We start from the raw sequence: 13694 nt of genomic DNA, 5'->3' as shown, positions 1-13694 counted from the left end.
ACTCTACCTTTGACTTACAGATTCCTTCAAACTAGTATTTATAATGCCAATGGAGGCTACTCCAATGTATAAAACTTTGCATAATTCATGAATTTGTAGTAAAAGGAATTTCGTAAATAATGGTATACAACGTCTATTGGGTAAGTTAAATTTATGAAGTAATTTTTTATTTTTTAAAGAAAATTAAAATTTTAAAATTAGAGAAAAAAAATACCTTGATGAAAGATATGGCTAATAATGGACTTAAATGGAGTAACGGACCCATACTATCTTACCCTAGAAATTGGGATAAGGTACCGATAATGATGAGAAAAGCTAGGACACAATAATTTGTAGGTCCACATGATTATGACCTCCTTAAGTTATAAGACAGCAGATTTTGATTTTATCTACACTAATGACATGATTACAATTACTTAAATATGTAGTTTTGACTATAAGAGTCCAAATTTCAAATAATTGTGTCAGAAATGTACCAAAACGCTATTGATCTTCCCATTATTAATCCACATAATTGCTACTTATTGCATTATTAGTTATGTACTTTTTGCACTTGGATTTTACTTCCCAAACCTTTAAAGCATATTTCCTATGTTCTCTATGAATCCTATACTATTTGAGGACTTATAAAATTCTACTATACTTCCACACTACTCAAACTATTTTCATGAAAAAGTCCTATTTCCAACTTGACAAACATACAAACCAAAATCAAAATCCTTGGATAACTCAAATGGAATTCTGGGTAACATCTAAAATCAATGCCACATACGATTAGTTGGGTAAGTCGAGGAAACGATGAATGGAAAGGACATATCCTACAGTATTTGGTTCCAAAATCACAGGTTCCAATGAATAAGATTTTCTAACATTTGCATATGAGGTTCTTGTTGTGTAAATGTCTTGTATTTTGTTTGGGCATGGCCTTCAAGAGGCAAAACAGTATCAAAGGGGAACTTTTCCGAAGTGGAGTGGGCTGGGCTCGAATTTCTTTTAGAGGTATATATGTATTCCTTTGGGAAAAGTTGCCTAGGGTTTTCTATTTTTGGGAAAGACATGTTTTCTCTTATTTTTTGCTAGATATCTCTGGGGCTGTAAAACTTAAAAGAGTATCTGATCCGTGGACATGGGCACACTGCCGAACAACACAAATCCAACCATATAACCAAGGGAAACCATGAAACAAAATAGAAGAGCTTGCCCCATGACACCCATAGGTATTTCGTAGTAGCCTAATTAGATCATATATCTCTATATTACGGTGATCTAAAACTTAGGATTTTCTATACTAAGTAAGATCGGTTAAGCATTGCATGATTCTTTTCCAGCAGACAGGAAGGCTTGACCACTACTCTCCATTAACGTTAGTAGGTTGTTCAAGTAGACCACATTTCCCAGATAAGTTGATAATAACAAGAATAGAGAACTATAAATACTCATGACCACCAAAACTCAGTTGTTGAACGATGCATTTTACTGAAATATTTCTACTATACATAGTGCTTAGGGTAACCTTCTATTTCCCCTCTAATGTCAGTTTTTATCCTATGTTAATCAACAAGTAAATGTCAGCCATTCCAAGAAAATTAGCTTCCAGGAAAATTTTCAAAAGAAAAAAGAGATACCCATTGTAGTTAGTTATAGATAGAAGAGCACGTCAACCAAAAATTCTTGTACCGATGCAAAACTTTGGGTGTTGGATGTACACTTGTCTGAATATCAGTCAACCAAACAGAAATGGCCATTAGTTTGTGCATGATCTCAGCTTTCCATTTCTTTGCCTGCAAAGTGGGGGAATTCAAACTTAGCTAAAAGCAATGCAGCGTAATAATTTCATGAGATCAATAATCACGATTAGAAACCTACCAAAACGTATCCTTCTTTTCTTGTGCCAGTAACTCCTCAAATGAGATATCAGAAAATTCACCATCCGTGCTTTCTACTAGCTGGCCCGAACTGGCCTTCAACTCTACCCGGGCACCAATTTCAAGCATCTTGAATGAAGAAATGAAAAGAATTAAAACTTCGTAAAATCTTTGACATGCTAGCGTCAAAGACTTGGCTAACACAACACAATAAACTCATAAAGAGTCGGATAATCTCACGCAACTCAACCAAGTTGACAATGGGTCACTTGGATAACGGAATTATATAGAAAAGATATTGCTTTGACAGGAACTTAATTCCTGCTACCAAGATATTTCTTCAATTGAACTACTCAACGCATGGATAGGGATTCAAAAATACTTTATTGTATGCTGGCGAGAGCTTAAGCTGTTGTTGGAGCCGATTATAAACGACTGTATCCTCCTTTATTCTCTTCTGTTCTGCCTCTAGCTTGTAGATCTGCAGATGTAAATACATTAAACACACTTGACAAAAAGGTCTGGTAGAAACTATATGCTTCCTAATGCTATCAGATTGATAAAACGGTAAATCACCAACCTGTTGACGAAGGCGGTCAAAGGAGGACCTGTCTGCCTTGAATAGCAAAGCCTTGGTTATTGCAAACTTACGTTGGATGATCTCAGATCTGCAGGAGAAGAGAGGGGAAGTTGGGTTAATTCAAGACTGAAAAATGGGTAGAATAACCAGTAAGACATGAGATCAGTAAATTAGCTACTCGATTGAATAGGTGAGGTGCATACTTGTGCAGTAATTCATTTTTGGCCTCAATCAAGCAATTTGCGAACTGGCAAACCTGCATAAAAAGTAAATGGGTTACTTTAATTTATTGTGTGACTTGTTTATTCAAGTCATGCATGTTTGCACCAGCCATCCACTTCCCAAAGACAGATTAGAGCTGTGTCGTTGAAGTGAAGAAATGCTTCTAGATTGTTATATCACCAATTACTATAATAAACTAGGGTTTCATTACATTTGAGAGTAAATGAGGAAAAATGAGAAGAATACTAGAGAAATAAAAAAAGAGAAGTGAAGTAGAATAAATGATATTAGGAGACATCAACATTGTAGAAACTTTCACTGGACTAGGTGCTGCAAACGAATTCAAAACGACTTAGGTACAAGAAAACCTTTAAAGAGTATAGGGAAGTCGGTGGTTATCTATTGTTTTAAAATCCCTCGGCACCGGGAGTAGGTTTTTGCCTTACCAGAATTCCCAAACCCATTAATCACAATTGGTTTGATATTCCATGCTTTGTCGAGGCTGGGAAGTCTGCTATATGTGTTTTTCCTGGGCACATTGCTAAGGAAAAATACCAACTCTCCTTCCTAGTACACAGTTTCAGAAAATAACAGACCAAAATGTGGCCTGCAGTTAGAGGGGATACAATCCTCATCTCTCAACCGAATCATTTTGTAACAGATCTCATAGAAGCCATTCATTTTCCCCGAGGCATGCGCCAAACGGTAAAGAAGCTCCCGAACAAAGAGATCAAGAGGAGAGTGAAGCCTTGACTGAAGACACAAGTCTCATCACAAGCACCCTACTGACCTTCATATCGAGCCTGGGCCCACCAGAGGTGGACATTATGGGGGGATTCTGTGCTGAGCCATAAGGTCTTTTAAGGTAACATGAGCCACACAATCAAAATAAAGGAAAAGATAACACAACATAGGCAGAATGAAAGAAAGAGGAAACACAAATTACCTTAGCAGAATTATTGGAATAGAACTAGAACATGGAGGAAAGAGACACAATTAAAATTTGGGCGGTGGATCAATATAACAAGAAAGCTCTGATGGGAGAACATAGGGGGAAAACCAGAAAATGGAAAACAACAAAAATAAGGGTTTAAGGGAAGCATCTCCATCCTTATTTATGAAAAAAAGGGGAGGACGGACATTGCACAATTTCAGTAAGACATAATAAAGGCACCATCACCATCATGACTTTAATCCATTTGCTTCGATAAGCACAACTGGTGATGTCATAATGAGCACATGACAAGGTATCCTTTCATGAGCGGTCGAAGCAACAAAGTCCAAGGTGCAACGGAGTTCGCATGTGTTCTCAAGTCTGACCATGAAGCGCTAAGGAGATGCACACAATAGGAGAGACCTCAAACAAAAGAGGATCCACTCAAGAATACATGTGACAAAAAGTAAATGTAGAATCTGGCAAATCCCAAAGATAATGGGATGAAAATGATTAATCAAACCTAGACCCTATCAGAGAAAGGTGTGGCTCCAAGAGGTTGGAAGCATAACAAATAGAGCATGAAATCTAGAAATGACATCTGACATGACTCCAAGAGGTTGGGAGCATAACAAATAGAGTATGAAATCTAGAAATGACATCTGAAAAGGACATCTTACTAACCAAAGAAATATGGATCTGGATAAGACTACGTGAGGGGACGCGTCACCACCTCTTCCATCCTGCTATAAAAAATAAAATGAAGGCCAACTTTCTGAATTTAAGCTGAATGGATCTAGGATAACCTCAAAAGGTCTTCCAATAAAGATGTAAAATAAATCTTTTTTCACTAACAACCACTCTTTTCAGCCCAAATGGCCTAATCTCCACTACTATTCCACCATTAAAATTGATTACCAATAAACTCCACCTGTGTAGTGTCCCCTTTACACATAACCGGTCCCAAAACTAAAGGTGGAGGTATGCATTAAGTTGGCAGCCAGTGTACAAAATCCTTCAGCCCTAAACCCATGAATCCTATCAGACATTTCATTATGTTCATGCTAAGGTGTTCCCTGAAAGCAATGTGCTGCAACTACCTCAAACGGGAGTATGCCTGTTTTAATTCATCATCTTCCCCCAATCGAAACATTCAATCCTTCAACATAAAATACGACCATCCTTATCTAACTCCAATCTATTAAAGAGAGAGTTAAACACCTTGTTATCATCAGCTAGCCAATGTGAATGAATGAACACACTTGCAAAGCAACTTTGAGGTCGTGGGTTTGAGTCCAGCTCACCTATCAGAGAGACATAGAGAAAGAACAAATACAATTCCTAGTGGTGGGATCCACAATAACCACCATCCTTATCTAATTCCAACCTATTAAAGAGAGAGTTAGACACCTTGTTATCATCAGCTGACCAATGAGAATGAACAAACACACTTGCAAAGCAACTTTGAGGTCGTGGGTTTGAGTCCCACTCACCCAATCAGAGAGAGAGAGAGAGAGGGAGAACAAACACAAGTCCTAGTGGTGGGATCCACAATCTCAAGTCAAATGGTGGATCCAACCACCTTGAATATGCACCACATGCACAACTATGTCAATGTAAATCTTCATTTGTTTTTTAATTATTTTTATTTTTTAAGTGGTCCAATGCTGCCTGCCTTGAGGTCCAGCGAGGAACTTAGATCTCTTCTTTGAATAGTAAGCAAAGAATGGATGGAGGTTGTCAAAAGCACCGAGTTCCATTTGGAGTTGCATAAATCGATTCAATTGTAAACCACTAAATAATGAAGCAAGTACATTATCATCATTATACAAATTAAATCATGAAACAAGTTTATAAAATACACAAATGCTCATTGAAATGGAGTTATTATGTAGGAATGAGTTGACCGCATGAATCAAGTGACACGCTCACCATATATAGATTGGAGAAGCATACCTAAGAACCAATGACCATAATGAACAAAATCAATCGTTGACTTGTAAAATAAAACAAATACATGAAACTAAAAGCACTAAATCAAATAAATAACATGCACATGTATAAACATTTTTTAATCTCCACTAGCTGGGAAGACTACTTTCCATCGATTAGAAAAAGTATGATCTTGAAGCCTGTCTTAAATCATGTTCCGATCTCTTTGGTGATTTGAGTAAGGAAATGGCCAACCAATAGGGAGAGCTGGGGTGAGTTTCAAAAGTAAGCTACAAAGATTGAAAGAGAAGCTCAACGTGTAGAATAAAGAAGAATTTGGAAGAGGACATTGAGGTAATCAAAGAACTTGATTATAAAATGGAATTAGTTAGACTTTCTAATGAGGAGAAAATCCAACATGTGAATGCCAAAGAGGACTTCCTTGGTCTCAAAAATGTAGGAAACCAATTGGAAATAGAAAGCCAAGGTAAAGTAGCTCAAAGAGGCCAGGGTGATAAAAATACTAAGTTTTTTTCACCAGATGGCTAATGTCCATAAGAGTATTACACTAAGTAGTTCACCAAAATGAATAGGAAAGGCCCATCACAAGTCGCATTTAGTTTGAAGGTGCTAGTTTGAATCGAGCAAAGTGGTTGGAGGATAAAAAGATTAGGTTGGAACACACGTCCATGTGGCACCAAAAATATGATCAGGTGCCTCATGGTTGTAAAGCATAAAATTTTAAGGACTTTATAAAAGCAAATAAAAAAGGCATTTTCACAGTTGGATTTGGATTTTAAATAAGGGAGGTCAATGGCCATCCATTTTCAAAGCCTTAGATCAAACAGAGACCATGAACTTCAAAGGGTTGAGATGTCATTTGAGACAACCTGACAGTCTAGGTGGTCCAAATGAGGACCTTGGTCCCAACTCTACATGGTCCTTCGATACCTGGGGTTGTTGATGTTTTCATGATCTCTGGACTTGCAAATTGCAATTGCATTTTCCGACTTGTCTTCTACCATCTCTTCTTGTTCTTGTTCCTTTTATCTTTTCTCTTCACTATTACTTTCTTCTTCCTCTCCTTTTGTGGTCTCTTTTTCTCCTTTCTCTTCTCTATCACTTTTCTCTTATTCAGCTCTTCTTTCTTGCACTCATTTTTTTTACTTTTTCTTTTCCAAAAATTGGCCACCAAGACCATTTCTCTTTGATCATCATTTTTTTGCACCCCCTTCATTTATCCAAGCTTAGTTTGTTTCTCTACGATTACTAGACACATAATTTTTCAAGTTGTTGTCCATTTTCTAGACAAGGAAATCCACCATTTAGACCGTTGGTGACTGTTGGTTTGATACATTGATTGAAATGTTCCTTGTAAGCCTTCATATCATACATTTTCTCTCATTCTCGGGCTCGGCTACAATGTCATACTCTCAAAATTGAAAATTCCTCTCTATTTCTTCAACTGAATCCTCAAAAATCACTTTCATGGGAAATGGAATGTCTTGAATCTTGATCATACATACCCTAGTTGTTCATCACCATACGAGGTTTATATAACACTGAAGCGGTACTTTGTTGTTGGATTTTTCTATGTGACAACCCTGAACATAAGTTTTTTTTTTTTTTTTTAGTAGTATAAATTCATTCATAAGGAAAAAAAATACAATGGATACAAACAAGGCGGTCGAGATGACCAACCCAACAACTCCTAACAATCCATCAAAGTTTCCCACCTAAAGACAAGGTCTTCATAGTGGACCCCCTTAAAGTCAGGGTATAACTTACACCAAAAAAAAAAAAAAATCCCCAAAATGTTCATGGTAATCTCATGAAAATTTGAGGTCACCCCTTTAAAAATTCTCTCGTTCCTTTCCAACCAAATGCCCCAACAAATGGCAATGATAAGGATTCTAAATATCTACGAAGGGGAACAAAATATGTGTACCATGATCTATTCGAACTTATCGGCTAGCAGCTAGGATTATGAACAAGCTCATTTTTTGGGTTCCGTTGAAGTAGGTAACTAGTAGAGGCGCATTCAAACAAATATCCCTCATGGTTAATTTTATTGCTTCAAGCAACGTTAAAGCTTTTAGTTCTTCACGATAAGGGTCGTGATTCAGAACCTTTTTGGTCCAACAAATCCATTGCTCCAAGTTGTTTGGGTAACGGAAAACTGGAAGGGTGGGTGTCGAAATCTTCATCGTGGTAGAACTAGAACGCTTGGAATGAGCCAATATCACATGAATAGCGTGTGAAAGAATTCAAGTGGTTGGGGTTTCCGTATGTCCCCTTCCTCTAGCCAAATAGGTGAATCCCAGCTGATTCCTTCTTTTGGGGCAAATATTAAATCAATTGGAAGAAGCGATATGGATGGCAGAGATTTTTTATAGGTGATGTGGATGGCAGATACATATGAATGATAATTTCCAATTATATTCATAGTTACACTTCCCATTTGAAAGGCTCAATGGACGTCATACCCATGTGTAATTTTTTATTGCAAGGGCATTACTTATACGTTTTCCAACCTGTGTGCTATGTGTATCACTTGGATGTATGATTTTTTATGGATTTGGTGCTGGTACCATCCCTTGAGATTCTCCCTGGCAGGCTACTACCAAAGGAGATTTTATGTTTTAAGGAAAATTCGAATCGAGGTTACATCTTGACTAAGTAAAACACAAGGTAGTTACAGCAGTGGGTACTACAACAAGAACACAGAGCAATCGAAACTTCAATGAGAACGCAGAGCAGTTGGAGTACTAAATAAAGATTTGAAACAATATTATATGGGGTGGTCATGTTTTCCTTTGGGGAATTATGTGCTATCATGTGTGAATATTGACAAGTGATGAAGTTTGCATTGCAGGTAGGAATTCATGTTTCCTGGATGGTATTAGAAAGTTTATAAATAGAGGGGAAAGATTGTTTCGAAAAAAAAAATTTTGGTGGGTCGGGTGGGTGGGTGGGTGGGTGGGTGGGTGGGGGGGGGGGGGGGGGAAGAGAAGTTTTAACAAATTCTAAAACCTTCAAGTTCTAAGTCAAGAAGCTTGGTGAGGTGGTTCTTCATTCTTCTTTAATTTCCCAATATTCTTCTGAGAATAATTTGATGGGAAGAGATGATAAGAAACACATAAGCAAATAATCTAAAATTTGTTAAATTTTGATCTCATGTCTAACCATGCACGTTTTTATGCATCTTTCATTGATGATGGATCATTGAATATAATTCTATCATCAATCCTCATAGACATTTTGCTTCAGTTATTTAAAATTGATTCAAAATTAAGAATTTCAAAAGTTGATAGTAGATCTGATTTATCCATCCAGATCTGCATTCAAACCAGATCAATTGTCATGGGGTTAGACCCCCAGATCTGTCAGTGGTAGGAAAACAAGATCCTTGAACTCAAATTACCCATAAACATTTTTAGATCAATTTTCTTTTCCTTCTATAGACTCAAATTCCCCTTATACTCCTTGTTTTAATTTTTTTTAAATGCATTGATCGCATATACCTTAACAAAACTAATTTGAAATTTTCATCTAACTCATCTTGATATATAAAAGGCAATAGAAAAGCTTGGAAGTTGATTGATATCTCGAAGTATTTGCATAAATAGGAACAATAGAACAATACCAACAGCAAAGAAAATCTCACTCTATTTCAGAAACTATTTCTTCAAAATTAGCCCAAGTTCAGAATACCCAATTTGCAAAATGATTTTAAGCATAATATTATTTGTATGAGGTTTGACTTCAAGTTTTTGCACTTATGAGACTTCGAGTCATTCTTTGTCATTGTCTCATTGATAATCAAATCAAGGAAATATCATCAATTCAACGATTATTTATGTACAAAATTTATGTTTTTGGAAAAAAGCAAACTAGTGAGGCTCCTTCATCGAATCACAAGGCTTTTTCATTCAAAATGTGAACTTACAAGCTACTAAAGGAAGTTCCCTATGGGTTAATATTTAGATTGAACAGTAGCCCCACCCATCTTCAACATAATGGGCAACCTTCAATGAATTTCCAGAACAATAAATTAACATTCAATCTAGAAATTCACTACTTCATCATTCATCAAATGAAGTCTCATCAAATTTGACCAATGCAGAAAATATCGTCCTAAGATCGAACCGAATTCCTAAACTGATATAAAAGGACAAATTTTTTTCTTAAAAATAACAAGATTTGAAACAGAATTTCTTTACCCACAAAGGAAATTGGAAGGAAAATACAGAGACTAAAGATTTCATATTATTTTACAATAAAAACTAAAAAAACAAGTAACGAAATCAATACCTGAGCCATTGTTAAGACCTTAGAATCATTAGACTTCACAAGCTGATCATATTGTTGCTTGATCTTCCTCTGTGTCACACTCGATGAAGATGTAAATGGATACAAACAATCAAAATCATGTTTTTCCTGCAAAACCAATAATTGGGTTTCAAGATTCAGGCTTTCTCCACTTTCCTCTGCTTGACAATTCTGATTTTTCTTCTTGGATCTCTTCTTCTTTTTCTTCCCAATCTGACCTCCAATCTTTCCACACTCCTCTTCAACCGAATCACTACCACCCATTTCCGACTCCAACCCATTAGAGATGCAGTTATCACCGACCTTACCGGCATTTTCGATCAACAAATGGGATGAAAAACAGGCGGTGACAGAAGCCCATTTGGGGGAATTAGAGGTTAGAAACTCTACAAGTAGGGGATGGGTTTGATGGGCGTTATTGTTCTTGTTGTTGGTTTGTTTAGAATGATGGGTTTTATTGGTGGTTGAAGATATAGAACTTCTGAAGATGGAAAGAGGGTTTTGGTTAGAATTTTGTTCATTTTCTTCCTTTGCTCTCTTCAATCTCTTGTAGAAAGAAATAAAGAGAAATAAGAGAGAGAACACAGAGAAGGAGAGACATAAAAGAGATAATATCATGGGTTGTTGTAGCAGTTGTTGATGATCCATTAGAAGAAGAAGAAGAGAGAAGAGAAGAAGTAAAGCAGAGCAAACAGGGAAGAGGAAGAGAAAAAGAAACTTCTCTTTTGGTTCTTTTTCAAGTTGAACTGTAGAAGTGTTGAACGGTTCTAATTTCTAAGGAGAGCTGCTATTGACACCTCAACTTTTACCTATTACATCCCAATTTCTTAAATCATATACACAATAAGAGCTACTATTGCCACATCAAATTTTACTAATTCCTGTAAATCACCAAAGAAATGCACGCAATTGGTGCGGCATTAGTAAAAGTTGGTGTGGCATACACAACTTTTACGAAAGTTCTAAAGGAAATTTTCAAATCATGTTTTTGAGCGGGTTTGCTAATGGGTATTCTAATTTAAAAAGACAATGTCATTGATAAAAAGTGACAAACTCACTAATAAACTTAGGGTATGTTTGATTGCACATGGAAAATAGCATGGAAAATCAATTTCCATGGAAAATGACATTTTTCAAGTGTTTGATTGCACATGGAAATGGAATTCATTTTCCACCCCATTCAAAAAGTCCACTAAATCATGGATTTCACTTTCCCACCCATATAGGTGGGAAAATGAAATCCACCCATATTTTCCATAATCAATTCTTCCCTACCACCACCACCACCACTACAACCACCACCACTATCACCACCACCATCACCATTACACTAACCTCATCGTCGTCGTAGTCGTCACCATCGCCGTCGCCATCGGCTCCGTCTCCGTCTCCGTCTCCGACCACCTTCTATCTCTTTTCTTCTTCTCCTTCTTCTTTATCCCTCACCTCATCCGCCACCACTACCACCACGTTCTCCCCCCATTTTCCTTACTTACCTCCGTCGTGACCGTCATCGTCGTCGTCGTGACCGCTGTCGTCGTCGTTGTGACCGCCATCGCCATCGTCGTCACCATCGTGGCCGCCACCGTCGTCGCCGTTGTGGCCGCCACCGTTGTCGCCACATCCTCCCCCTCCCTCTTCCTCGTCATCTTCTTCTTCCTCTCCCCCTCCTATCATCTTCTTCCTCCTTCTCCTCTTCTTCTTTTTTCTCATATTTTTCCATGATTTTATCCATGTGAAATCAAACAATGGAATTTGATTTTCCAACCCTACCTATTTTTCACAACTAATTTTCCAAGGATTTCAAATTCCATGGAAAGTGACTTTCCATGCAATCAAACATACCCTTAAAGAACAAATATCGTTGATGTTAAAGTAAAAAATCTTGATGATATCCTTATTATATTTTAACGATAAGATTGTTGGTACTTATTAGTGAGTTCGTCACTTTTTTTTATCAACAAAATCGTCACTATAAATTAGAATACCTACCAACGAACTCACTCAAACACATGCTTTGGGAATTAAAATGAACAATGTACTAGATGCGAAATTTCATCATATTTAGCACACGAAATAGTAATTTGACCTAAATTATTTATCATACCTTACTTAAATATTAATACAAATTTAGTTCAAGTTATTATCTCAACATTAGAAAATATTATAACACGTTCAAACAACTTCAACAGTGGTTCACTATTAGGATTAGGCTCACATAAAGTTCTAAATCTAATAAATATCGCTTTTTTTTTTAAATTAAAAAAGGAGAGTTTCTATTTGCATCATAACTTTTACTTATTCTGAGTTATTGACTTTCTCTTTTTTTTTATTTTAATTCGATGTAATAAGTAAAAGTTAGGGTGGCAATAACAGCTCTCTTTTTAAAAGGAAGAATTGTCATTTTCGTGTGCTAAATATGATGAAATCTCGAGTCTGTGCATTGTTCATTTTAATTTCCAAAACATATTTTCGAGCAAGTTTGTTGGTAGATATTATAATTTAAAGTGATGATCCTGTTGACAAAAAGTGATGAACTCGTTGATAATCATCAACGATCTCATCATTAAAAAAAAAAAGGATATTTATTTTTAAATTTACTAGTGATATCGTCACTTTTTTATTAGCGAGATCGTCATTTTAAAATCAAGGATATTTATTTTTTAAATTTATCAACGAATTCGTCATTTTTTTTATGAACGAGATCGTCACTTTAAATTAAAGTATTTACCTGGGAACTAATTCGAAAAACATGTTTTGAAAAATGAACGATGTACTGGACTTAAAAATATTTCAAAAGTTGTGCACGTTTTGAAAACAATCTCTTTCTAGGGAACTCTCTCTCTCTCTTTCTCACTCTCATTATATTTTATTTTCTATACAAACGTAGAATAAATTATCAGTTGGGACTTGAACCAACTATTCATCCATGAAGATGAGTTGTTTGATTGGCAGATCATGACCTAAATATTCGAATTGACTCGTTGTTCTAACCATCTGACTTGTAAATTTTTTTAAAAATGGACTGATTTAAAAAAAAAAAAATCAGAGTCAATAAAAGTAGAGAGCTACTAATGCCACACAAATTGTACTAATGGCACACCAATTCCTATATAAATCACCAAAGAATTGCACACAGTTTGATTTGGCGTTAACAAGAGTTGGTGTGGCAATAACAACTGTCTAAAAGTAGCACAGAGCAGTGGGACCCATTATACGTAAGATATCTGATTGGTCAAAAGTCAACTAAACATCAGTCCAAAACCATTCGATGCATTGACTATTTTCCTAGAAGGTCCAAACGAGTGCGTTAGATTAAATTATTTTAGTCATATTTTCTTCTTCTTTTTCTTATCTTACTTATAAAATAATCAATCCATCATCATCCATGCATATTAATAACGTTAAATATAGTTTAGCATCTCAAAATTCATGTAGAAAGATTTGGCAAAAGTTCTAGAAATTCTGATCTATAAAAGTCTTCTTTATGTGGTCCTTTGACAAGCATTTTAATGTTAGCTACACTATAAGCTCAACATGAACCAAGATTTTTAAATATAGAGCTCAAGTTTGTCAAATCTCGCTAGATCCCAACCTTGGATAATTTTTTGTTCTTTTTCTAACTAAAAAGGTGTAGAAATTATTGCTTCATACATGTTTCTAAAATATTATATCATAAAGTTTATACTTTTCGTGATTTATATATCTCAATTCTGATATTGAATTATTTGTTTGAAAAAGTATACCCATTTTGTGATCATATTTGTTTATGATGATGTGTTGAGTGAAACTCAAGAATCAAATTGTTGGGAGGAATGATGTCTATTTT

At 36.0% G+C, this 13694-nt stretch overlaps 1 protein-coding gene across 1 annotated transcript; it reads right to left on the bottom strand.

Moving 5' to 3' along the window:
• Nucleotides 1-1456: 1456 nt before the first annotated feature.
• LOC147397149 (uncharacterized) lies at nucleotides 1457-11427 on the bottom strand. Its single transcript, XM_086450187.1, has 7 exons — nucleotides 11362-11427; nucleotides 9848-10639; nucleotides 2649-2701; nucleotides 2446-2533; nucleotides 2248-2346; nucleotides 1867-1994; nucleotides 1457-1781 (listed from the first exon to the last, which is right to left on the bottom strand). Exons 1-7 carry the CDS (start codon nucleotides 11425-11427, stop codon nucleotides 1745-1747), a joined length of 1263 nt encoding a protein of 420 aa, XP_086306313.1. The 3' UTR covers nucleotides 1457-1744.
• Nucleotides 11428-13694: the final 2267 nt, after the last annotated feature.

The sequence above is a fragment of the Akebia trifoliata genome, chromosome 8 (assembly GCF_017979445.1).
Source record: "Akebia trifoliata isolate Shusen 1 chromosome 8, ASM1797944v1, whole genome shotgun sequence".
NCBI classification, from domain to species: Eukaryota; Viridiplantae; Streptophyta; class Magnoliopsida; order Ranunculales; family Lardizabalaceae; genus Akebia; species Akebia trifoliata.
This window is presented reverse-complemented; position numbering and strand designations above follow the sequence as displayed.